We start from the raw sequence: 26,910 nt of genomic DNA, 5'->3' as shown, positions 1-26,910 counted from the left end.
CCCATCAGCTGTCTTCTCCTCTTCTTCCCCGGCGGCTCCCTGGGGGTGTCCCCGGGACAGTTCCGGCACAGGGTGCATCTCCTGACCCGGCAGTGCTAACGCGCCCCCCCCCCCCCCACACACACACACACACACACACACACACAGGGCTCCCTGGCACGTGAACCGACCGGGAATCCCGGGACACCCCCAGGAAGCTGCTCACCAGCCTGGGGGCAGTCGGAAACTGCATCTTGTGACCGCAAGCAAAACCCTGCTGGCAGGCCGGGTAGCTACGCCACTGCTTATCAGTCAGCAGGACACACCACACACATCACTGTTCTCATCTGACTTGATAAATGTCGTCCCTTTCAATGTCTCATCTGATTTGTGTTCAGCGTTTTATGGTTAATAAAATGTGGGTCTAGTATTTTTGCAAATCATTGCACTGTGCATTTACTTACAATTTACACTGCAGCCTAACTCCTTTGGAAGTGTATTGTGTCTTTGTAAAACAAACTTGTAGAAAAAAAGCACTGAAATTACTACACGTACCAGCAGAGGGCAGTGTTGCACCATTGACCTTGTGAGTTCTACAATGTAAGTTATAGCTATTGAGGCAACTAACTTGTTCTTATTATCATTGCATAAACTATATATTTTATGTATGTGCAGTAAATCATAGTAGGAGAATATCCTTCAAGTACCAGTCTTCTCTCACAATCCAAACGGAATAGGAAATCCCTGACGGCATCATATCCATTTATTGTACTGCAGCCAGGAAACTAAATTGCAACAAGCCCACTGGCGGTCAGTAAGCGTGTGACAGGCACTAGGATGGATAAGTATTGATTCTTTATAACGTTCTAGAATTAACATATCAACTCTTTGGGTGGGTGGCGGAATCTGCCGGCAAATATCATTGAGTCTATGGAATAGGCGGAACTACAAGTGGAGGCCGAGCAGCGGCATCCGCTTAAATTCTTTGCGGTAATTCCGCAGTGTGCACATACCCTTAATCTTATCAAACACATTTGGCTTTGATCTTAAAGGGGAACTCCAGGTAGAGGTTAAAAAAAATGAAACTTCTGCAGAAGCATATAGCATTACTTACCTATCTATCCCAGTTTTGAAACTAACAAAAATCCATTTGTTTGGGGGGTTTTGTTCTGTATTGTGTTTCTGTCCTTCCTGATTGAGCAGTTCCCAGAATGCAATGCTTTCCCTCAGCTGATCATCACAGTCTCCCACCCATCACAATCAGTAAAATTAGTGCAGCAGCTGCTTCTGGCTGGTCAGAGATGGTGGATCACTCAGAGGATTGGGTGATCCTGCCCCGCCTCCTGTGACATCACGCCCTGCCCCCTGTCTGCATCATCAGCCTGTGCTCAGCAAACACACACAATGTGAGACAGAGGCATGGAAGATTTGTCTCCTAAGGTGGGAGAGCAGTGGGAGCAGGAGACAATGTCAATGGGCACAGAGGCCATTTTTCTTCACTTCCTGGATTTCTATCAGCTACCAGTGTGGCAGAACCGCACAGATACAGTAATACATTGTATAGACACATCTATATAACTTTTAATGTACTTTTAATAGAAAACAAGTTTTTCTCATCCAGAGTTCCCCTTTAAAAGCAATGAGGAATTGTTATGAAACAAATGTGGGAAAACTTGTCAGTCATTAGGCCAAAAATTATATTTATTTGCTAAAAGCAAAGTATACATTGAAGTAGTAATTTCGGCAGCCGTTTTGTCCTTGCTGTGATCATCCCAGCAGCCTCAGAAGATGAAACCGATGCTGGAGATGTTGTAGGTTGTTTATACTGTATCGGCCGGACTGAATTAGAGAACACATAGTAGTAATTGCGCACATGGCCGTCGCTATTTTAACTTTGCTCTCATGTTTCTTTCCAGTTTTTTGTTCTATAATGTTTAACAGCACAGAGATCACATACAATAAATGCCAGACTTATGGTTTGAATCAAGGACCAAAAAATGTCACTATGGCTTTGTTCACACACAACATAAAATTCCTGAAATCCTGCACAAAAGTCACCAAAAAAAAATGCAAATGTAAAACATATGTAAGGTATAATATGTTTTTTTAAACAGTACCTGTCATGAGAAATAACTATTGATATGTCATGACACGAGGCATGTGAAAAGTTATTGATCGCAGTCTGTCGCACTCCTGAGACCCACTGTGATCAGGAGATATAGCCAGGGATAGAGTGTGGCAGCTATCCACTGCCCAGCCGTTCCTAAGTAAAAGCCAATTCTGAGACTACATTGTCGGAATTAGTGGCCAGCCGGGGAGTGGATGTTGCTGCTGCCGTGCTCTCTCCCCGGCTATATCTCTTGATGACAACAGGTCTCAGCAGTGAGTCCCACTGCGATCAAAAAGTTTTAACATGTCTGATGACATACCAAAAGTTATGGTCTGTTTATGCTACGTTTACACGAAACGATAATTGGCCCGATCATACGATTAACGATGTGGGAGTAACGTTTTTTTTTTTCATAACGATCAGCATTTAGACGGTACGATATATCGTACGGAAAAATCGCTTTGCGATCGTTTTAAGATCACGCGCCCGCAGCCCGGCCCGCCCGCAGCCCGGCCCCCCGCTTGCAGCCCGGCCCCCCGCTCATCCGCAGCCCGGCCTCCCGCTCATCCGCAGCCCCCTGCGCCGGCTCGATTGCCACCCCCGCCGGCTCGATCGCCACCCCCGCCGCTCCGATCGCCACCCCCGCCGGCCCAGATCGCCGCCGCTGCTCCGATGGCCCCCCTTGACCCCCCCCCCCCCCCGCCGCGAGCATACCTTACCTGCTCCGCGTAGCAGGTGTTCGAAATCCCAGGCTCCCCTCTTCAGTGCATTGATTGGCTGAAGAGGGGAGTCGGGGATTTTGTACACCTGCTACGCGGAGCAGGTAAGGTATGCTCGTGGCCAGGGCGGCGGGGGCGATCGGAGCGGCGGCGGCGGGGGGGTTGATCGGAGCGATGGCTGCGGGGGTGGCGATCGGAGCGGCGGGGATGGCGATCGGAGCGGCGACAGGGGTGGCGATCAGAGCGGCGGCGGCGAACGGGGCAGCGGGGGTGGCGATCAGAGCGGCGGGGGTGGCGATCGAGCCGGCGCAGGGGGCTGCGGATGAGCGGGGGGCTGGGCTGCGGATGAGCGGAGGTCCGGGCTGCGGCCGGCCAGCGACCGGACTTTCACGCGACAACTGTTTACACAGAACGATTGGCGAATTTTTTGCGAACGACGATTTAAGAACAAGTTAAAAGATCAAAATGAACGATTTCTCGCTCGTCGTTCGATTGTTCGCTGCATTTACACGTACGATTATTGTTAGAATTCGATCGTTATTGTGCAAATTCGCACTATAATCGTTTCGTGTAAACGCAGCATTAGAAGGAACAATTATCATTCAAATCTGCACGATTATCTGCTCATGTCAATACAGCTAATGATTATTATTGTTCATCCTGACCTTTCAACACGTTCTCTGGTCGCTCGCTGATAATTCGCAGATCGCTTTGTCTAAACAGCCTTTCAAAGATTCATCCTAGTGTGAGATGGCCTTAAGCGATCTCAAAGGGATTGTGAAAACGATTTTTTCAAACAATTTATCGACTAAAGGCTGATCAGCATAAAAACCAAATCGTGTCTTCAAAATCGTTAAACGATCAATTTATCGTAAAAGGGCCAATATTTTTCATGGAAGTGACTCTTCTGGTTAGAGCCAGATACTAAAACATGTTTGTATTTTCTGATCATGATCATTATTTGTGGCCGGTATTATCTTTAAAGATGGTCCCAAACCGACCTTGTGTGAACATAGCCTAAGAATGCAGCTACTTTTGGCCTTAACGCTCGATCCCATTATTCATATCTAACCTGTTACCTTCCCCCAGTTCTGAGCTGCTGCTTTCTGCTGAAAACCACAAACATCTGTGAGTGAGCTTTTCTCTCTGCCCCCCCCCTCCCTTCTGAGACAGCTGATGTAAACAAGTCGCTGGTAGGCTTTATTCTTTGCTTCTTCTTTGGGAGTGTTAACCACAGTGAGTTCATCAACCACTTGACCTCACAAAGAAGCTACAATGTTGCAGATACAGCCAGTTGGGGAATTGTTTACATCAGCTGTCTCAGAAGGGAGGGGGGAGGAGTGGCAGATTTTTGTGTCTTCAGCAGAAAGCAGCAGCTGAGAACTGGGGGAAGGAGACTGCATACATAATAACACGTATGGAAGGAAATGTTAGTCTCACCATGAGCAGCAACATATGAAAAGTTATGTTTGAGCGGAATACCCCTTTAAACTTCATAAACACGTTTTTCTTTCTCACCCATGTAACTACGCTTATCGAAACTGAAGTCATTTAACCCCCAAAACTGAATTACTCTGCAAATGTTCCATACTCGTATAGAATACAGTGAACCTCTGTTAGCGTCCGAGCTCTGGTCACATGACACTCACTGTGCCCGTTATTTAATGAAGGACATAATTCATGAGCAACATGCAAATTGTCGGCACAAGCCAGCCAAGGGAAATAGTCAGAGAAGCCCTCCGCCCTGGAATCAGCACGTGGTAATAAGACTAATAAGGCTCAGCAGTGACCTTGTGTCACCCTGGGATATGTGTGAGGCGGCCTTATGTGTTCCCATTCATTAGTGGTAATGTGGATATTTACTGCCTAACAATTTGTGTTCTGTCTTCACAGAATATAATGCCCGAGGATTCGAATGTTATTTTTCAATAATTGTATTATTTTCACATGCATACTCTGCTATATACATATTACCATATACATAAGACGATATAATCATAATCAGTGCATCAGATATCAGTGCATCAGATAGCTGCGATTTCTACTCCAGCCACTAGGTGTCTCACTTTTCTCCCCCTGTGCACAGCTGCAGCGGGTAAAGGTTTAGCTTAACTGTTGTATCAGGGCCGGGGCAAAGGGTAGGCGATGGTCTAGGGCGAAATCTCCTGCTGAATTACAGGGGGCGCAATATATGCTCAAGTAAAAATCCCCCCACCCGACCTCACCCACGGCAGCATCCCTTTCCCACTCTGCCCCGTAGCTGCTCAAGGCTCCAGCCCCGCAGCGGCAGGACCAGCGCTTCTCCTCTCTTCTGCTTGACTCCTGAGCTGAAGAAAAGCTTCTGACCAGTGTTACATGACGACAGGAGCCAATCAGGAGAGGGGAGACAACCAATGCCCCCCCCCCCCCCCTCCTCAAAGACAGATGGGGAGTCTGATCCTCTGCTGAGAGACAGTGTCATACTCCACTGCTAATGCTTTGTGGGTGAGTATATGTTTGTGTGCGCTAATGGAGTGTGTGTGTGTGTTAGTGGAATGTGTGTGCTAATGGACTGTGTGTATTAGTGCTCATGTGTGGCTGAGGTAGAACTGCAACTCCCAGCATGACCTGTGTGGCGGTGGTAAAACTACAGCTCCCCTCTCATCATTCTCCTGTGTGGCTGTAGTAATACTACAGCTCCCAGCATGCTCCTGTGTGGCTGTGGTAGAACTACAACTCCCAGCATGATCCTGTGTGGCTATGGTAGAACAACAACTCCCAGCATGCTCCTGTGGGGCAGAGGTAGAACTACAGCTTCCAGCATGCTCCTGTGTGGCAGAGGTAGAACTACAGCTTCCAGCATGCTCCTGTGTGGCTGTGGTAGAACTTCAACTCCCAGCATGCTCCTCTGTGGCTGTGGTAGAACTTCAACTCCCAGCATGCTCCTCTCTGGCTGTGGTAGAACTTTAACTCCCAGCATGCTCCTCTGTGGGTGGCTTTGGTAGAACAACAACTCCCAACATGCACCTGTGTGTCTGAGGAAGAACTACAACTCTCAGCATGCTCCTGTGTGGCTGTGGTAGAACTACAACTCCCAGCATGCACCTTTGTGGCTGTGGTAGAACTACAACTTTCAGCAAGCACCTGTGTGGCTTTGGTAGAACTACAACTCCCAGCATGATGCTGTGTGGCTGTGGTAGAACTACAACTCCCAGCATGCACCTTTGTGGCTGTGGTAGAACTACAACTCTCAGCATGATCCAGTGTGGCTGTGGTAGAACTACAACTCCATCATCCTAAGCCACCCCCAATGCTCCTCCCCTGGACCAGAGACAGATGAGCAGTATGATCCTCCACCTCCTCCTCATGGGCAGAGACAGTGTCATCCTCCAGCTGCAACAGCTCCCCGCGGACCAGACATAGCAGCAGTATATAATCCGGCCCTCCACCGCTTTGAGGGACAGTGAACTGGCCCCCTGTGTAAAAAGTTTGGGGACCCCTGCTATACACTATGTGGGGCAGCCAGGAAGCTACACTGTATGTGCGGACTACACTATGTGGGGATGTGTGGAGACTATACACTGTGTGGGGGCAGCTAGGAGGGCATATTGTGTGTGGGGGCTATACACCGGGGGGGCGCCATTTGTCTTCTCTGCCTAGAGCACCAAAACTCCTTGTATTGACCAATCACAGGTGCAGACACTCTGTGCTACACTTTCCCTCTACTCTCTTCATTACACATTTTAACGCTCTCTAGTTATCAGTGATGGGGTCTTCCTGTGTTTGGTCTCTATTTTTAAACAGAGAAAAGACCAAATATCAGCACGGAGGGAGCATGGAGCAGGTTGGCAGGAAGGGAGACACCTAGTGGCCATATGTATAAGGTTCATTTAAACATAGAAAATGTTTGGTATGTATGAAGTAAAGCTAGCTGGTGAACATCTTTCAAATTGATTCCCTAATTTTGTAAAAGTGTAAAAAAAAAAGTGAGGATATGGAAAATTGCTTGTGATCACAACCTGTTGATTTCTTTAAAAAAAAAAAATAAAAAAAAAAATATATATATATATATATATATATATATATATATATATATATATATCACGGCAGATACGCTTTAATAATAAAACCTAAAATAAACCCATAACTTCTCCAATAAACAGGATTATAAACCGTTTTCTGATCATACACTCGGGGGAGGGGGGGTGTAGTCTCTCTTAGTTACACTGGAATAGATTATACTTCAAGGACTCCAGCTGTTCCTTGATTCCTGGTTTTCTGTTACGTCTGCTATACGCTATATATGTATCACTATAATCATTTTCACTTGTTATTTTGTTTCTTACCTGGAGGGACACCCCGCCTTCACATACAGCAAGAACTTGGAACCAGATGGCTAGTTGTACATTAACTATTTTAAACCATACATGAAAGCTTTACATATATATATATATAGACACTTCAAAGGAACGTAAAGGACGTGTTCACACATGTGTGCATGTGTCCGGGATTCTGAATGGCTATAAAATCTAAATTTCTCACGAAACACTTTACATGCGGATTTTATTTGTGTATTTGCATCTTTAACATTTCTTGATATGGCCCCCTTACCTCTGCGCCGACTGAGGGCCCCCTTTCCTCTTCTGGGGTGACTGGCGGCTCCCTTTTCTCCTCTGGGGTGATTGAGGGCCCCCTTTCCTCTTATGGAGTGACTGAGGGCCCCCTTTCCTCCTCAGTGGTGACTGAGAGCTCCCTTTTCTCTTCTGGGGTGACTGACGGCCCCCTTTCTTCCTCTGGGTTGACTGATAGCCCCCTTTCCTCCTCTGGGGTGATTGAGGGCCCCTTTTCTCCTCTGGGGTAACTGACGGCCCCCTTTCCTCCTCTGGGGTGATTGAGGGCCCCCTTTCCTCCTCTGGGGTAACTGACGGCCCCCTTTCCTCCTTTGGGGTGATTGAGGGCCCCCTTTCCTCCTCTGGGGTAACTGACGGCCCCCTTTCCTCCTTTGGGGTGATTGAGGGCCCCCTTTCTTCCTCTGGGGTGATTAAGGGCCCCCTTTCCTCTTATGGAGTGACTGAGGGCCCCTTTTCCTTTTCTGGGGTGATTGAGGGCCCCCTTTCTTCCTCAGTGGTGACTGAGGGCCCCTTTCCTCCTCTGGGGTGACTGAGAGTCCCCTTTCCTCCTCTGGGGTAACTGACAGCCCCCTTTCCTCCTCTGGGGTGGCTGAGAGTCCCCTTTCCTCCTCTGGGGTAACTGACAGCCCCCTTTCCTCCTCAGGGGTGACTGAGGGCCCCCGTTACTCCTCTGGGGTGACTGAGGGCCCCCTTTCCTCCTCTGGGGTGGCTGAGAGTCCCCTTTCCTCCTCTGGGGTGACTGAGGGCCCCCTTTCCTCCTCTGGGGTGGCTGAGAATCCCCTTTCCTCCTCTGGGGTGGCTGAGAGTCCCCTTTCCTCCTCTGGGGTGATTGAGGGCCCCCTTTCCTCCTCTGGGGTGACTGAGGGCCCCTTTCCTCCTCTGGGGTGACTGAGGGCCCCCTTTCCTCCTCTGGGGTGACTGAGGGCCCCCTTTCCTCCTCTGGGGTGACTGAGGGCCCCCTTTCCTCCTCTGGGGTGACTGAGAGACCCCTTTCCCGCTGTGACCTGATCTTGTCAGGCAGAGGTGGTCGGAAAACAAAGAACCAAAAATACATTTTTTAATGGTTTAGATGACTTCTATAGACTTTAATGGGAGTTGTGTACACAGCATAGCACTGTTGTCTGGCTGCTCAGGGCCAGTGACGCTTGTTCTTTTATTCTAATCTGTTTCTATTTTCTGACTGCAATTTTTTTATTTCACTTTTTTATACATTGTTATGGGGGAGGCCATCTTGCCTGAACTGTTTTTAACAGCATTTAGTGACATGCTTTACAGCCAAGCTCATGGACATAGACGACAATAGACAGACCCTGTCCCCTTGAGATGAATGTAAAACATTACTGAGCACGCTCTGTGACTTGTGAAGAGGTCATTCCACAGGGAGCTGCTATTGTCTCCTCTATCTACCGGTGTCACAAGTCGCTGGAACGCTATGTTCCTGTTGTTTAATTGAAAAGTTCATTAAATTTAATAGTAAAAACTGTAAAAGGACGGTGAAAAAAGAAAAATTGTGTGTGAACAATCAAAAAAATAACGGGTGGTGTTTGAAAAAGACATCCGAATATAATTGTCATGATTATTATTTTGACGTCCGCCCAGACAACATCCGTCATTTAATACACTGTGTGCATCGGACGTCCGTCATTCCATTGACTTCAATGTAATGAGGTCAATTAAAATGCGGCAACAACGGACATCTTTTCACTTTATTAAACTTAGTCTAATGCTGTACAGGTCACTTTACTGCAGCCTCCTCTTATCACCACAGACAGGGCAGGAAGTCTCAGCTTAGTTTTAGCCCCAGTGGTGAGAATGAGAACTGCAAGATCTCAGAATTATTTTATAATATAGAGAGAAAAATGGTAAAATTAGAAAAAAACATTGGAACTACATAGTAACTGTCAGACCGTCTACTACAATGTGAGTATAATTAAGGTTTCACAATGAAAATACATCTAACAGATTTCAACAGAGTTTCTTGTAAATAGCTTCAGGGGGTGACGCTCGCTGACTACACATAATGACACGTCTGGCTACATCTGCAATACCTTGTTCTAATTAAAGGGGTTGTTCACCAATAATTTTTCTTCTTTCAAATTAACTGGTGCCAGAAAGTGCCAGAGATTTGTAATTTACTTCTATTAAAAAAAAAATTCAAGCCTTCCAGTACTTTTCAGCTGCTGTATGTCCTGCAGGAAGCGGTGTATTCTTTCTAGTCTGACACTGTGCTCTCAGCTGCCACCTCTGTCCATGTCAGGAACTGTCCAGAGCCGCAGCAAATCCTCATAGAAAACCTCTCCTGCTCTGTAGACTGGAAATAATACACCACTTCCTGCAGCTGATAAGTACTGGAAGACTGGAGATTTTTTTTTTTTTTTTTTTTTTTTTTAAAGAAGTAAATTACAAATCTCCGGCACTTTCTAAAATCATTTGATTTGAGAGAAAAAAAAATTGAGTGAACAACCTCTTTAAGGGCACGAAGAAGAAGCAGCAATGATAAAAGTCATGGTTTGGCTGTCCAGGCATGATGGGAATTGTAGTTTTGCAACAGCTGGAGGGCCGAAGCTTCCCCATCCCTGGCTTAGAACTTGGCAGGGGACAGTCAGCATGGAGTCTGTATCTTCTTCACTGTGTCCGTGGTTTTACTTTGGTTTCCTTCAACAATCTCAAACAATTGTTAATTGGCTTCTAATAAAACTGGCTCTGGTGTGTAATGGGAAAATAAGATTAGGAGTTCCTGTGGGGACAGGCACTGCTGTGGATGACTGCAACTTGTCTACATATCTCCCCATTGTTGGGGCTACTAAGTAAACACAGTCTATATCAGACTTTTAGTGAGGGTCCACTTACCGGGGTCTATTGTCAGGTGAAGGTCCGAGCTGAACATCAGTAGGAAACGTGTTTTGTTACTTTTCACAAACGTTGTTGAACTATTTACATTCAGAATAGATGCTTAGTAGTGGGGAAACTGGCATTTTCTCTCTCTCACTGGCTTTTTGAAATTAGGTACAAAGGGGGTGACTGCCCCCAGTAGTATATAGACCCCTGTGCGCTCCCCCAGTAGTATATAGCCCCCCTGTTGCTCCCCCAGTAGTATATAGACCCCCTGTGCCCTCCCCCAGTAGTATATAGACCCCTGTGCGCTCCCCCAGTAGTATATAGACCCCTGTGCGCTCCCCCAGTAGTATATAGACCCCCTGTGTGCTCCCCCTGTAGTATATAGCCCCCCTGTGTGCTCCTTCAGTTCTATATAGTCCCCCTGTTGCTCCCCTAGTGGTATATAGCCCCTTGTGCGCTCACCCAGTAGTATATACCACTGGGGAGTGCACAGGGGGGCTATATACTACTGGGAGAGGACAGGGGGACTATATACTACTGGTATATAGTCCCCTTGTGCTCTCTCCCAGTAGTATTTAGTCCCCCTGTGCTCTCTCCTAGTAGTATACAGCCCCACTGTGCACTCCCCAGGAGTATATAGCCCCCCTGTGCGCCCCCCCCAGTAGTATATAGCCCCCCTTTGCGCTCCCCCCTGTAGTGGTTCTATATAGCCCCCCTGTTGCTCCCCCAGTGGTATATAGAAACCCAGTGCTCTCCCCCAGTAGTATAAAGCCCCCCCAGGGAGGCTATATACTACTGGGGAGTGCACAGGTATATAGTCCCCCTGTGCTCTCTCCCAGTAGTATATAGCCCCCCTGTGGGTCCCCCCCAGTGGTATATAGCACCCTGTGCGCTCCCCCAGTAGTATATAGAAACCCAGTGCTCTCCCCCAGTAGTATAAAGTCCCCCCAGGGAGGCTATATACTACTGAGGAGTGCCCTGTGCTCTCTCCCAGTAGTATATAGCCCCCCTGTGGGTCCCCCCCAGTAGTATATAGCCCCCCTGTGCGCTTCCCCAGTAGTATATAGACCCCTGCTGTATGCTCCCCCCCCCCTCCCATCTAGCATATAACATAAAAAAAAATACTTATACTAACCTGGGTCCGGGCATCTCCGCTTCTCTTTGCTCTTGTGGCTGCACTGTAGCGGTCACAAGAGGCCGTTCTCCCCTTGTCCTGGCGCTGGCGCAGTGATGTCACTCAGGTGCCGACGCCATAAGGAGAGTGCAGCCTCTTGTGACCACTGCGGCCAGTGAGGGGTGACTGACAGTGCTGCTGCTGCACGGTAACTATGAGCACTTGTTATGAGCACTCATAGTTATTGTGCAGAGCGCAGCTCAGTATACATGTATACTAAGCTGCAGCAGGGCTCCGGACAGCTTGCCTCCATGGTCCGCCAGTTGAGGACATCTGGTCTATAGCACTAAACTCTGACTTGTTTTTTTATATGAGTAGAAAATAATTTCTCTTTGACTTCAGTTTATTCTTGGAATATTTTGTCCAATTTGTTGTTGACGGCTTTTAATCTAACTGGAAGCTCTTTACAATGTCCTTCAAAGCGATGTTGTCCGGTAAGCTGAACACTGGAGCAAAGACCCAGCAAGTCATTTGATTGTCTTGTGACAGCCAGCAATTGTCCAGGAATTCCACCCAGCGGCCAAAACCATTAAGAAAACTGAAGAAATGTTCCCAATTAGTTTTGGTTGAATAGCAGATTTAGGCCGTGTTCACACATGCAGTAATGCAATAAAAATGCAATTTGAATGCATCACTTGATTCCAGTAATGAATCATTTCAGGGCCGGCCAGACGCTCTTCAACTCCAACCGGTGTGAACGTACCCTAAATAGTGAACGGACCCATTTATCAATAGGTATGGCAAGGGTGCACATTCACATTCAAATCGCTGTACGGTCCATAATATCTTGAAGGGGTATTCCACTCAAACATAACTTCTCATATGTTGCTGCCCATGGGGAGAGCAAGAATTCCTTCCAATATGTAAAAATACTCCAGAGACACCATCACGTGTTTCTTAACGTCAGTGAGCTAGCCAGACCTTCCCCCAGTAGAAGACTAGCTCCCAGTATTTTTGCCTATTTAATTTCCCTGGGGGCAATGTTCCTAGATTCACTGAGATTGAGAAATGTGTTGGTGTCTCCATGGGGTTTGTGTTGATCTCCCATCAACCATCATTCCTTTGAATGCAATTACTAGGCATTGCTCCCACTAGCCAGAATCCTGCTCCACACTGATGAGGGGCAAATACCCCGAAACAGCTGTCCATGGGTACCTGGCTTGGGTGGTTTCCTTGACTGAAGACCTTCCAGGTGGAAGGTCTGGCTAGCTCACTGAGGTTGAGAAACACATAATGTTGTCTCCTTCCATATTTGTTATCTATTCAGTCTCCTTCCCCCAGTTTTGAGCTGCTGCTTTCTGCTGAAGACACAAAAATCTGTGTGTGAGCCTTTCTCTCAGTCTCCCCCTTCTCCCCCTCCTCTTTCTCAGACGGCTGATGTAACCAAGTCCCTGACTGGCTGTATCTGCAACAATGTAGCTTTATTTAATGCTGGGAGGGTTAATCTGAGGTCAGGTTGCTGATGAACTCACTGTGATTATAAGGTATTAAAAGTTATACAAATTTGAAGATAGGGACTTGTTTACATCAGCCGTCTCAGAAGGGAGAGGGGAGAAGGGGGAGACAGGGAGAAAAGCTCACACACAGATTTTTTTTGTCTTCAGCAGAAAGCAGCAGCTCAGAACTGAGGAAAGGAGACTGAATAAATAATAACAAGTATGGAAGGAATTGTTAGTCTCCCCATGGCCAGCAAAGTATGAAAAGTTATGTTTGAGCGGAATACCTCTTTAAGCATATTATAGTCGTTGAGTAGCGCCTAATACAAACAGCAAAGCCATGCAGCACTACTAATATAATGCTTTACTGCACCCAAGCGCTGAAAAAGCAACTGCTTAATCGGATGGAAGAGGCATATCACCTTTCAGCAATTGCTTTGCCATGTCAGAGTAAAAATAAGCTGGAAAAGAGATTTTAACCCTTCTAGTGCTGCTCCTTCCTGTGGACCTGGGGTGCACATAGGCCCATGGCTAAGTAGGGCTTCACACCAGGGTTCCGGGCATTTTTTTTTTTACGTCTTTAGGGTCTAGAGTAAAAGGATATAATGTACACATTTGGAGGTGGTATATTGGAGCAGGTTGGAGTCTTTGGGACTTCATGACAGTCTCCGGTTTTGAAGGTGTTTTTAATGTTTTTTTTGTGCTTAGTATGTTTTCATTATTTTTTGTGTGCGCTCATGACATATGCCGATTCTTTTTCATAGTGACTACTCGATTTGATACTTGTATGTTGGTGCTGAGCACCTAGATCATCTTTCCTTTAGCAGTTTTCTATTGAATCTATTGTATCTGAGTGCCATATTTTGGCTGCCCCTGTCCGTTTTGGTGTCCCGCCTGCCCCTGTCCGTTCTGGTGTCCCGCCTGCCCCGGTCCGTTCTGGTGTCCCGCCTGCCCCTGTCCGTTCTGGTGTCCCGCCTGCCCCTGTCCGTTCTGGTGTCCCATCTGCCCCTGTCCATTCTGATGTCCCGCCTGCCCCTGTCCGTTCTGGTGTCCCGCCTGCCTCTGTCCGTTCTGGTGTCCCGCCTGCCCCTGTCCGTTCTGGTGTCCCGCCTGCCCCTGTCCGTTCTGGTGTCCCATCTGCCCCTGTCCATTCTGATGTCCCGCCTGCCCCTGTCCGTTCTGGTGTCCCGCCTGCCTCTGTCCGTTCTGGTGTCCCACCCGCCCCTGTCCGTTCTGGTGTCCCGCCTGCCCCTGTCCGTTCTGGTGTCCCGCCTGCCCCTGTCCGTTCTGGTGTCCCGCCTGCCCCTGTCCGTTCTGGTGTCCCGCCTGCCCCTGTCCGTTCTGGTGTCCCGCCTGCCGATGTCCGTTCTGGTGTCCTGCCTGCCCCTGTCCGTTCTGGTGTCCCGCCTGCCCCGGTCCGTTCTGGTGTCCCGCCTGCCCCGGTCCGTTCTGGTGTCCCGCCTGCCCCGGTCCGTTCTGGTGTCCCGCCTGCCCCTGTCCATTCTAGTGTCCCGCCTGCCCCTTATGCTTTGGGCAGCTTCTCTCTCTGCTGCCAGGCACTGCTTGGTTCGGTAGCAGCAGTTCCCTCTCAGCCACACGCCGAGTAAACCTGAGATATGAGAAGTCATCAGTTCATGGTAAACCACCGTATAAAGGACCGTGTTCACAGACTAAACAGGTGGCAAACTGGGCGGCAAAGGTTCAGGGGAGGAGGCAGATAACTGTGAGGGTATAAAATGGGAACAGGGAGGACAGAGCTGCTGACACCTGCCTAGTTGGCTCCTGATTCAGGCCTCATTCACACACCCATAGTGCAGTCCGCGACCATGGACCCGCGGCCCGCACTACGAATATGCATCTGTAGTGCTCTGTGAAGCACTCCATTACCCTAGCGATTCGTGCCCTAAGAAAACGGTCCGCATTACAACATGTCCGTTTTTTTGCGGCACAAATCGCGGCCCCGTACACACGTGTGGATGTGTGAACGGGGCCATTGGATAACATTGGTTTCATATTCTGTCCGCAATTACGTGCCTGCAATTGCGAACAGAACAACGGATGTGTGAATTAGGCCTCAGTTGGGATTACATTTTTAATGAAGATTGTCTGAAGTGTTAACATGCCACATGAATGATTCCTACCCCAATAATCAATACAACTATGACGTGTCAAAGGTTTCCTATGATGACAGGGACCTTTGAGGCCTTACCTTAGAAACCACTCTGCCATCTCACCATCTTCAGAACAAGTCTGGCGGGTCCGGTACCAGCCTCATTGTAACAGATATATTAGCGGATTATACGGACAATGGCAGACGGCACATATGGAAAGTTTAAAAACACTTTAATAGAATTTCCAACATATATAAAATTAACCTAAAACAATTTCATAAAATACTGCTGATAAAGTGTCCGTTTTCCAATAATCATTTCCATTTATTAAATGTGTAAGAAACAATATAACACCGGGAACCTTACATGTAATCACCGGCCATCACCATCATTCATCCCCTCCCTCTGTAATGGCAGCACATGGCCATAACCACTCATCTGTCATCACACATACACCCCAACCCTTCATCCAATACCGTCCAACGTCCGTGTGACCAACCAGACGAATCCAATAACACACACTGGCCCAGATACACTAAACTGCCTTAAACTCCACTTCTTAGTGCAAACTTATACTAGACAGTCTAAGGCTTTGTCCCCTCCTAAAGATCAAAAAGAACATGAATTCCGGCCGTTGCTTTGCAACAATGGCCGTTGTTAGCACTTCTCAGAACGTAGTGGGAAGAGTGTGCTGTTTTTATGCTATTTAATCAATCTGGCACATCTATAGACTGTTTAGTCTAAGTTTAGACCAACTGGTAGACTAAGGCCTTATTCCGCGTTCCGTGCACAGTCAGTATAGACAAGCGGTGTGCAATGGAACGGATTATTGGAACTCCCAGCATCATGGATCATTATGATGCCAGGAGCTTAGAAACAGTTTAAAGGAGAAATCACATAAAATAAAAAAAATAAAAAAGCAGGAGGGCGGGACGTGTGGGAAAATAATAAAGCCAACTCAGGCTGGGTTCACACTAAGTTTTTGCAATCCTATTTTTTCATCTTTTTTTGCGAAAAACGGATGCATTCGTGTGCATCCGTTTTGATCCGTTTTTTTCGTTGACTTCAATTATAAAAAAAAAAAATGGATCCATTTTTTTCAACGGACACAAAATTTTTATAATGGAAGTCAATGGAAAAACGGATCAAAACGGATGCAAACAAATGCATCCGTTTTTATCACCCGTTTTTTTGCAAAAAACGGATTGCAAAAACGCAGTGTGAACCCAGCCTCACCCGTCCTCGTACCCCTGTAGGGTCAAGCTGACGGCCACTGGATGCCATTTTTGGCTAGAATCCGGGTACATCATGTACCCGACTCTTCCAGCTGAGTCAGTCAGTCACTGGGGCGATGTCCGGCCCCAGTCACTTATTGGCTGAGTGGGAAATGGATCACCAGGGTATGATGGTCCTGTGACGTTGCAGCTAAAAGAGCTGCAGGTGTCCGCCATCTGTCAAGGGGACTCGGGAGCAGCGCCATGGGGCACAGGGACGGGTAAGAATACTTAGTCTGGCTTTTTCCCACACCCCCTGACTTTCTCCCCTTTTTTAAATTTCATTAAATCTTCACAGCACTGTACTGACACAGCCACGCGGGAGTTCCAATAATCCGTTCCATTGAACCCCGGACTGTGCACAGAACGTGGGATTAAGGCCTTAATCCTCACCCTTTCTACTAAACTGCACCACATTGCTGAGCCAGACACAAAAGTGACTAAAAAGTGTCTGTAAGTCATAATAAGCCACAACTCATGTCAGTCAGTTTTTCGGCACAAATGATGTCGGGATAATAAATCTGCAATAATCTTTACAACATCTCAAAATATGTTCCACCAATGCCGCAATGTTTTACCCTTAATAGGTACCCTGACAAATCCTTCTAATAGACAATGATAGGAACATTTTCCTAACCTCTCTCTCACCTTGGCTTAAAGGAGAAATGCAGCGAAAATTTTTATTAAAGTATTGTATTGCCCCTCAAAAGTTATACAAATCTCCAATATACACTTATTATGGGAAGTGCTTTTTTCCCTGCACTTACTACTGCATCAAGGCTTCACTTCCTGGATAACATGGTGATGTCACTTCCTGAATAACATGGTGATGTCACGTCCTGGCTAACATGGTGATGTCACTTCCTGGATAACATGGTGGTGTCACTTCCTGGATAACATGGTGATGTCACTTCCTGGATAACATGGTGATGTCACTTCCTGGATAACATGGTGATGTCACTTCCTGGATAACATAGTGATGTCATTTCCTGGATAACATAGTGATGTCATTTCCTGGATAACATGGTAATGTCACTTCCTGGATAACATGGTGATGTCACTTCCTGGATAAAATGGTGATGTCACTTCCTGGATAAAATGGTGATGTCACTTCCTGGATAACATGGTGATGTCACGCCCCGACTCCCAGAGCTGTGCGGCTGTGGCTGCTGGATAGGATGATGGCAGGGGGATGCTCAGTGTCCCTCTAGTGCCCTGTGTCCCTCAGTGTCCCCCTGCCATCATCCTCTCCAGCAGCCACAGCCGCACAGCTCTGGGAGTCGGGTCGTGACGTCACCATTTTATCCAGGAAGTGACATCACCATTTTATCCAGGAAGTGACATCACCATGTTATCCAGGAATTGAAGCCTTGATGCAGTAGTAAGTGCAGGGAAAAAAAGCACTTTATAAGCATTTCCTGTAATAGGTGTATATTGGGGATTTGTTTATGGGACAATACAATACTTTAATAAAAATTTTCGCCGGACTTCTCCTTTAAAGCCTTACTCCAATATAAGTCACTGAGAAACCTTTGGCCTACTGCCATAGAAGTGTATGGTTTAGTTGCTTCAGCTTATGCAAGAACCATGCACCATGATGCTACGTCTTGCCCTATATCAGGAGGGTCCACATGGCTGCATGGTAGTTGGTGACCACTCTGAGACAGCGCCACTCTTCTCTCCAGTTTGGTGTCGCAACTCAGTTTCATTAAAGTGAATGGAGCTTAATTGCAAACCGCACCTGAACTGGAGAGAAGAGTGGGGCTGTCTCTGGAAGAAAGTGGCCATGTTTTTGTAGCGCTGGAGAACCCCTTTAATGTAGAAATTAAGTCAAGAAACCTCCAGCTCAACCCAGGACAGTCCTCCCACATCTTCATAGCTCAGGGGTAGGAAACCTTGGCTCTCCAGCTGTTGCAAAACTACAATTACCATTATGCCTGGCATCCAAAGCTAAAACTTTACCTATCCAAGCATGATGAGAGTTGTAGTTTTACAACAGCTGGAGAGCCAAGGTTCCCTACCCCTGCCCAAGGTTCCATTTTAACAGGTTACAAAGGCCGATGGCAGCGTAGATTTCCGTAGAGATGAACTGGACCCCAGTGCTGCACAGTGGCTTCTGCGTGGCACAAATAAGAGACAGTAGTCATTCTATAGCCCAGGAGCAGCGTTCACTTGAGTCTACAATTCATCACCTTTAGTTCATCTATGTAGATGCTTTATATAATGGCTACTCAGATTCAGTGATTTAAGCAGCTTTACATTAAAGGGGTATTCCGCTCAAAGATGACATTTGATATGTTGTTGTCCACAGAGAGACTAAGAATTCCATCCATACTTGTTATTATCTATTCAGACTTCCTTCTCCCAGTTCTGAGTTGCTGCTTTCTGCTGAAGACACCAAAATCTGTGTGTGAGCTTTTCTTTCTGTCTCCCCCTCCTCCCCCCTCCCTTTTGAGTCCCTGGCAGGCTTTACCTGCAACATTGTAGCTTCTTTGTAATGCTGGGAGGGATGACCACAGTGAGTTAATCAGCAACTTGGCCTTAGAATAACCCTCCCAGTATTAGGCTGGGTTCACAATACGTTTTTGCAATCTGTTTTTTTTTTTTTTTTGCAAAAAACGGATGCATTTGTTTGCATTCGTTTTGATCTGTTTTTCCATTGACTTCAATTGTAAAAAAAAAAAACGGATGAAAATGGATCCGTTTTTTTAACGGACACAAAAGTAGGGTCAGCTACATTTTTGTGTATGTAAAAAAAAAAAAAATCTGTTTTGATCCGTTTTTTTTTTTTTTTTTATAATCGAAGTCAATGGAAAAACGGATCAAAACTGATGCACACAAATGCATCCGTTTTTTTTTTTCATCCGTTTTGTGCAAAAAACGGATAAAAAAAACATAGTGTGAACCCAGCCTTACAAAGAAGCTACAATGTTACAGATAAAGCCAGTAAGGGACTTGTTTACATCATCTGTTTTAGAAGGGAGGAGGGGAGACGGAGAGAAAAGCTCACACACAGATTTTTGTGTCTTCAGCAGAAAGCAGCAGCTCAGAACTGAGGGAAGGAGACTGAATAGATAATAAGAAGGAATTGTTAGTCTCATCATGGACAGCAACATATGAAAAGTTATATTTCAGCGGAATACCCCTTTAACACGTGAGGTTTAGGCTGCTTAGCACATCAGGGCTTTGTTTAATGCGAGCCGAGTTATGGATATTAAAAAAATAAAAATGCACATGAAACACACATTGGAAGCTACATACGCGAATACTGTAGTGACATGTACAAATAAGAGATACACCAGCACTTTAAATACAGTAAAAAAAACAAAAAACAAATCTGACTTCCTGCCTGTTCCCTTGCGGCAGTATTTAATGTTAATGTGGAATGTTCTTTTAACCTCGGGGGAGATTCAGGAATGAAACGTAAAGCACCAATGTTCCCACACTGTGGGGGAACGAGAAGAAAAACAGATGTTTTCAAAGCAAGAGGCCACAAAGTCCTGTAATAAATGGCAGACGTCTTAACCCTTGAGCAACCACAGGCCCGCAGCAGACTGCCGGGCAGGGAACGGACAGCCACGTATCCGGCATCTATAGTTTCTATCCAGCCAGTCTGCGGTTAATCCCAATGCAACGCTCAACAACCTCACCCACACTCCCCATAAATTACACCGCAATGTCTGTCCCCATTACTAAGCCATGGGCAGATTTCAGTCTTCTCCTTCCATACATGGCTCAATGGCGGAATCCCCCCCCCCCAATAGAATTGACTTTATAGTACGGGCGGCGTACCTGCAAGTTTATCGCTATATATTGCACCTAGTTTGGAGCAGAAACACTGCAATACTATTGATCACATCCTCTATAGACTGTACTATCAAAAGTACATTGGGAAGTAACAAGTTAAAGGGGAGCTCCAGTGAAATTTTTCTTTTATTAGTTACTTCTATTTAGTCTTCCAGTACTTATCAGCTGCTGTATGCCCTGCAGTAAGTGTTCTCTGCAGTCAGTGCTCTCTGCTGCCACCCCTGTCCATGTCAGGAATTGTCCAGAGCACCACAGAAAACCTATGCTGCTCTGGACAGAGGTGGCAGCAGAGAGCACTGTGTCAGATACAACACTTCCTGCAAGACATACAGCAGCTGGTAAGTACTGGAAGACTGGAAATTTTTAAATAGAAGTAAATGACAAATCTATATAACTCTCTGACATTTGAAAGAAAACATTTTTAAAGAGTTCCCCTTTAAATTGACTGTAGGCTTTTGAAACATTTCTTGAATATTCACAAATTTGATTTTTTTTTTCTCAAAAATTCCTAAAATAAGTTGTCATTAAGTCTAGTTCATTGGGTTAGAAACTGCCCAGGTAATACAAACACGGACTGGTACGGACATTGGCACTATCGATCAGCGGGTCTCCAGCTGTCGCCTCTATGACCATTGAAGTTAGTTGTTCCACCTCAGATGAATTGTTCTGGAGTAATAAATCCTCATTCAATATAGGTTTGGTCCCCAGACTGAATTACTAGCAGGACTTCAGTCATTGGCATCACTGCCCGGATTCGGGCTGGTACGTTCATCTCTCCCTGGCTGGTACGTTCAGCTCTCCCGCCATACTATAAGACTAACACACTATGATATAGTTATATGATCTCTAGGATATCAGATCAATCTGTGTCCTTTAAATCCTGGGAGGTTCGTTGCCATTTACTTTGAGGAACAGCACCGGATTGGAATCTAGGAAGTTTTTCATCTCACTACTAATAGTAATGTACACGACCTATGGTGCCAGTCCCCGTACCCAGAATATCGGGCTGCCCGTTTCTCCATATCTCTCGAATTATCCTCTCCCGTTCTTCTAATCTTTGGGCTCTCTCCAGCTCTTCGGCCGATGTGAACACATTGACGGTCATTGTACCGTCCATAGGCGGCTGACTTCCCAGCGGTGTGTCCGTCACTGGGGTCAGAATGAAGGTGTCCTCATTGTCATCGCTGTCTGGATCCTCCTCGTCTCTTGTGACAGACAGGGGCTCTTTAACACAGTCCTTCGGAGGAGTCTTCTTAGGTTTGGAAGGAAGACTGGGAGTCCGTGGTTTGCAGGATATGCGGATGACCAACATACAGAGGGTTAGGATCAGGCCGAAACAAACCCCGAGAACAAAGTAAAGTCCAAAGGATTCCGGGTTTTCTAGGGAGGGAAAAATAAATAATCAACCATTTGTATCAGTATATGAGGAACGACCTAAAGAAACAATCAGCCGATGGTTGTTGCCTCTATTACATGGATCAATAATTGGGCCGATTCGGCCGTGTAATAGGGCCCCTGCACGTGACAACCACTACACAATGATCAAACACAAATTCCTTTAACTGGGTAGCGTGGGGCCGACCACTGATCGGCATGGCTGCTGGGTGTTGCCCAGGAAACCCCTTTAAGCTTCCGCTACTTTCATGTTTTATAATATTGCAGTACCTGAGGGGGAAGCCAAACTCGAGCACCATGCTGCCAATGAGGTAGAAGAATGGTGTCATGGTAAACCGTGCCCCCCACCACCTTAAAGTGTCATTGTCGTTTAATTTTTGTAATTTTATTTTATTTATTTTTTTGCAGAAATCAATATTACAGGCGATTTTAAGAAAAGTTGTAATTGGGTTTATTAGCTGAAAAATGCATTTTGAAGCTCTCCCCCCTGTCTTCATGGTTCTCTTATGGAAAGGGGAGGGGTGGAGGCAGATGAGGCACCAAAACAAGACAAAAAAAGAGTTAATTTACAGCTACATTACCGGGTTATCTCCTCTGAAGTCAGCTCTGACCTCTGAATACCGGCTTTCACTCAGGTCTTGCTGTGTAATCCTTTGTTCTCTGCTCTCTGACGGTGACTAATCTCCCTTCTCCCCCCTCCCCTTTCCATAGGTTACACAGGGCTCGACTGTATAAAAGAGTCGAGATTTCCTGATAATGAGCAGTGGATAAGAGAGAGGAGAAAGGGGGGGGACCTGGGGAAAGTCTTTTTGAATGCAGATAATGGCATATTTGCCTAATAAACCCAATTACAAAGTTTCTTAAAATCGCCTGGACTATTGTTTTCTGGGGGGGGGGGGGGGGGGGAACACGACAGTGACACTACACAGGGGGCACATCTCTGGTAGTTATACTGTCTGCAGTAATTATAAAGTCATCTGTATTGTTTGTCCTTCTCCTCCCTTATTGTTCTTTTCCGCACTGTTCGGCTGTGTTGGATGTGAGTGCTATACCTCTGATATGAGCATAGGCTGCTATGCTGTTACTTAGGAACTCCATCTCCTTCTTATGAGTATCCATCGGCTCAAGTTCAAGGTCTATGAAGACAACTTCTTTTCACCTGAAATATTTAAATAGAAACAATTTTTACAGCAATTGCCAATTACATCTTACAGGTTCCCCATTCCTATTCTATAATAATAACCTAGATAGATAGATAGATAGATTTATTAAAGAGGTATTCCGCTCAAACATAACTTTTCATATGTTGCTTCCCATGGTGAGACTAACAATTCCTTCCATACTTATTATCTATTCAGTCTCCTTCCCCCAGTTCTCAGCTTCTGCTTTCTGCTGAAGACACAAAAATCTGTGTGTGAGCTATTTTCTCTGTCTCTCCCTCCTCCCCCCTCCCTTCTGAGACAGATGATGTAAACAAGTCCCTGGCCTCACTATAACCCCCACCCGGCACTACAAAGAAGCTACAATGTTGCAGATACAGCCAGCCAAGGACTTGTTTACATCATCTGTTTTAGAACGGAGGGGGGAGACAGAGAAAAAAGCTCACACACAGATTTTTGTGTCTTCAGCTGAAAGGAGCAGCTCAGAACTGGGAGAAGGAGACCGAATAGATAATAACAAGTATGGAAGGAATTGTTAGTCTCACGACGGGCAGTAACGTGAAAAGTTATGTTTGAGTGGAATACCCCTTTAATAAAAATAAATAAATAAAAGTCAGGAAGTAAAAGCGGGATCATCTGCTGAAGGGTTTTATTGAATCATATCCCCCAACAAGTAGTGACCTGGTTTCCTGCATCTCCTAAAATACATCCCAGCCACTTCCTTCCAGGTCTCAAATATTTTCTGTAACTCCCATAAACAAACGTCCCTGTCCCTGCAGCCTACACATCTGCTTTCATGGCTGCATGTATATACAGTATGTGTGCATCATCCCCTTCCAGACACGTTATAGCCGTTATTATCATTTACCGCCATGTTTTCTGCCAACAGATAGACTATGTTCCCACTACAGGATCACAGCGGGTGTCCGTCTGTTAATAGCGACAATCATGACCTTTTCCCCCGATCTAGGGCGGCATGTTCCCACAATAACTTTTTATTTGAAATTATTAATGGCCGCCATTATTGAAAAAACGGCTGTTTTTTTTTTTTTTTAGACAGTAAATTAGGAGCACCTGAATTTATAAGAAGGCATTAAATAGAATAATAAGTAAAGTATGGAAAATAGTCTACAGATGTAAACTACTCTACACGTACACATTGGACTTTGCTTATTTACTTGTTTGTTTTGTCGTTTGGGATTTAGGCGGCAGAATTGGCGATGGGTGGTTTACATCACGTCTTCTACTATTTTTAGAATGTACGCCAATTGACGTACATGCTAAGGCTCTGTTCACATGCCATTTGTAGGCCATTTTTATTGGCTGGCTGTCATTTACTGGCAAATAACGAGCGTTATTTTGTAGCTACGGCCGTATTATGAGTAAATCACGGCCATCCAATTGTAACGGACATCATTTTAAAGGTGTGCGAATATAGCTGTTATTCCATAATGCCATTTGTACAGTAACGGCCGTTGTGGATACATAACCTAAGGGCGGGTTCACGCATAGCGGAATCGTAGCGGATTTCATGCTGCGAGTTTGCTGCAAAATCCGCTGCGATTCCAGGTACTGTATTACGTAATAGGATTTAGTATTGCGCTGCGAGTAAGTAAACCCCATCCCCCTTAACCTGCAGCGGCCCGGTGAATGCTTTACTAGTCCGCGTTCTAGCCTGCTTTCGTGTTCTCAGCTCCCTGAGGTCCCGTTCAGCCAATCAGTGGGTCAGTGGGTGCGGCGGGACAGGGCCCAAAGCAGATAAGGCTTTATGCTGCGAGACTGTGCGTGTGAACAGACCCTCAGGGGGAGATTTATCAAACATGGTGTAAAGTGAATCCGGCCCAGTTGCCCCTAGTAACCAATCAGATTCCACCTCTTATTTTCCAAAGAGCCTGTGAGGAGTGAGAGGTGGAATCTGATTGGTTGCTAGGGGCGACTAAGCCAGGTCTACTTTACACCAGTTTGATAAATCTCCCCCTTAGAATCTGCTTGAAGAACATTAAATGGGGGAGATTTATCAAACATGGTGTAAAGTGAGACTGTCTCAGTTGCCCCTAGCAACCAATCAGATTCCACCTTTCATTTTCCAAAGAGTCTGTGAGAAATGAAAGGTGGAATCTGATTGGTTGCCGGGGGCAACTGAGACAGTTTCACTTTACACCATGTTTGATAAATCTCCCCCATTGTCCGTGAAATACGCCATTTCAGTGGTACAATATGATGACTTCCCTCCCTATCCCATCACATTCCCAGTACATGCAGAAAGGAAACTTACTAAACGCCGCATCTCCATCCTGTGGTATCCATTAACCAGTCACCTGACTGTGAGGTCGGACTTGCATGTGACGATTGTGTTTTCGCTCCATGCAGCTGTCTGGAAATCCTGTGTTCACATATGTCATGGCTGACTGACTCCCTGACAGATGGGAGTGGCCGTTTTTTCCTTTTCCTGGCACATTACAGCTGCTTGCTGCCAAAAACCAGGTGCTGGAAAACGTGTCCGGTGCCAACAGTGGGACGTTATATCCCGATATACAGAGACAAACGTCTATCCTGCCTAGTACTGGATGGTATACATTATCTAATCAATAACCTGCTGCTATTGTAAAGGGCTATACACTCCGATACCTGCATTGGACGGGTTATATAGTTCATATGAGTATGGCCCAATGGATGGGTTATATAGTTCATATGAATGTTGCCCAATGGACAGGTTATATAGTTCATGTGAGTATGGCCCAATGGACAGGTTATATATGTTCATCTGAATATGGCCCAATGGACGGGTTTAATATGTTCATCTGAATATGGCCCAATGGACGGGTTATATATGCTCATATGAATATAGCCCAATGGACAGGTTATATAGTTCATGTGAGTATGGCCCAATGGACAGGTTATATACAGTATGTTCATCTGAATATGGCCCAATGGACGGATTTAATATGTTCATCTGTTATATAGTTTATGTGAGTATGGCCCAATGGACGGGTTATATACTGTATTTTCATATGACTATGGCCCAATGGACGGGTTATATACTATATGTTCATATAAATATGGCCTAATGGACGGGTTCTATATGTTCATCTGAATATAGCCAGATGGATGGGTTATATATATGTTCATATGACTATGGCCCCATGGACGGGTTATATACATAGATGACCAATAGACAGATCAAATTGATCCCCACAATCCGCAATCAGACTCCGGATAAGAATACAAGGAGTTTTCAGTTCCTTTGCACATATTTACACACAAATTAATTTTTGCACAGACCCCGATCTGCCATAGGAGTCTTTACACCCTTCCATACTCCCCATGCGATCTATCGGTCTGTCCGTCTCTGCGATCTATCGGTCTGTCCGTCTCAGTTGTGTATCTGCCTGCAGCTCGGCGGAGCATGACCTCTCCATAGACTAAACTTCTCACATTCTTTTTGGGATCTGGGCTCCCTGATAAGTGAAGTCTGATGTTTATCAACCGGCTCAGCCTCCCACACCAGATTTACACAAATCCACCGACTGCCTCTAATACAGGAAACTATACGTAATCTGATTGATATTGTGAAAAGTCAGATTAGTTTGACGAGAGTCTATATTATTTAGATAAGTCCCCCCCCCCCCCCTTCATTCCTATACACTTACCATCCAAATGTCCAGTCCTGGTTTGAGTCCTGCAGCATAGAGGTTCCTCCCTGGATGCTTGTCTAGTCTCTTTACAATAGCTCCATACTATGCAGGGTGAGGCTGGACGGGATTTTGTCAGGAATCGCTGCTGGGAAAACTTTCTCCTGGGTTGAGTGTTCTGCTCATTCAGGCTGAGCGCAGCATAGTGATGGATGGCTGCTGGAGCTGTGCAGAGGGCAGGCTGGCTATTACAGGGAAGCCCTCCTCCTCTCCAGCTTCCCTCCCTCTGTCCAGATGTCATTTGCTCAGCCGCAGACTATTGCTCTACTCTCAGGAACTAAACTAACAGAAGTCCGACTTCTGGTCAACTAAGTACAGGAACCCTGTCCACTCTCACCGCCAGCAACTGAACTGAAGAATTATTCATAATTCACTTTTTTTTTTTTATTACTGTTACCACCATAAAAAATGTGTTGCTCATATGAGTCGTATTCTACAATTGTGCTTCCAATCTGCATTTAAAGAGATTATCTGGTGAAAATCCTTTTCTTTCAAATCAACTGGTTTCAGGAAGTTATACAGATTTGTAATTTACTTCTATTTAAAAAATCTCTAGTCTTCCCATACTTATCAGCTGCTGTATGTCCTGCAGGAAGTGGTGTATT

At 45.9% G+C, this 26,910-nt stretch overlaps 1 protein-coding gene across 3 annotated transcripts; it reads right to left on the bottom strand.

Moving 5' to 3' along the window:
* Positions 1-19,589: 19,589 nt before the first annotated feature.
* EVA1B (eva-1 homolog B) lies at positions 19,590-26,475 on the bottom strand. 3 transcript variants are annotated; one of them, XM_069972658.1, is made up of 3 exons: positions 26,264-26,475; positions 22,506-22,612; positions 19,590-21,438 (listed from the first exon to the last, which is right to left on the bottom strand). In XM_069972658.1, the coding sequence occupies exons 2-3, from the start codon at positions 22,570-22,572 to the stop codon at positions 21,011-21,013; spliced, it is 495 nt and encodes a 164-aa protein (XP_069828759.1). In that variant the 5' UTR covers positions 22,573-22,612; positions 26,264-26,475; the 3' UTR covers positions 19,590-21,010. The 3 variants fall into 3 exon arrangements, with proteins under 3 accessions (XP_069828759.1, XP_069828762.1, XP_069828760.1); XM_069972661.1 differs by lacking the exon at positions 26,264-26,475 and adding an exon at positions 24,889-25,016; XM_069972659.1 differs by lacking the exon at positions 26,264-26,475 and adding an exon at positions 24,247-24,417.
* Positions 26,476-26,910: the final 435 nt, after the last annotated feature.

The sequence above is a fragment of the Dendropsophus ebraccatus genome, chromosome 5, assembly GCF_027789765.1.
Source record: "Dendropsophus ebraccatus isolate aDenEbr1 chromosome 5, aDenEbr1.pat, whole genome shotgun sequence".
In the NCBI taxonomy this organism is placed as follows: domain Eukaryota; kingdom Metazoa; phylum Chordata; class Amphibia; order Anura; family Hylidae; genus Dendropsophus; species Dendropsophus ebraccatus.
The sequence above is the reverse complement of the archived record's forward strand: the minus strand, read 5'-3'. Positions and strand labels throughout refer to the sequence as shown.

Bases quoted from the DNA above. Each gene is read 5' to 3' on its own strand.
- EVA1B (XM_069972658.1), bottom strand. From the start codon at position 22,572: ATGGATACTCATAAGAAGGAGATGGAGTTCCTAAGTAACAGCATAGCA. The intron at 21,439-22,505 runs GTATAGCACTCA...TTCCCTCCCTAG, and splicing joins AGCCTATGCTCATATCAGAG to AAAACCCGGAATCCTTTGGA.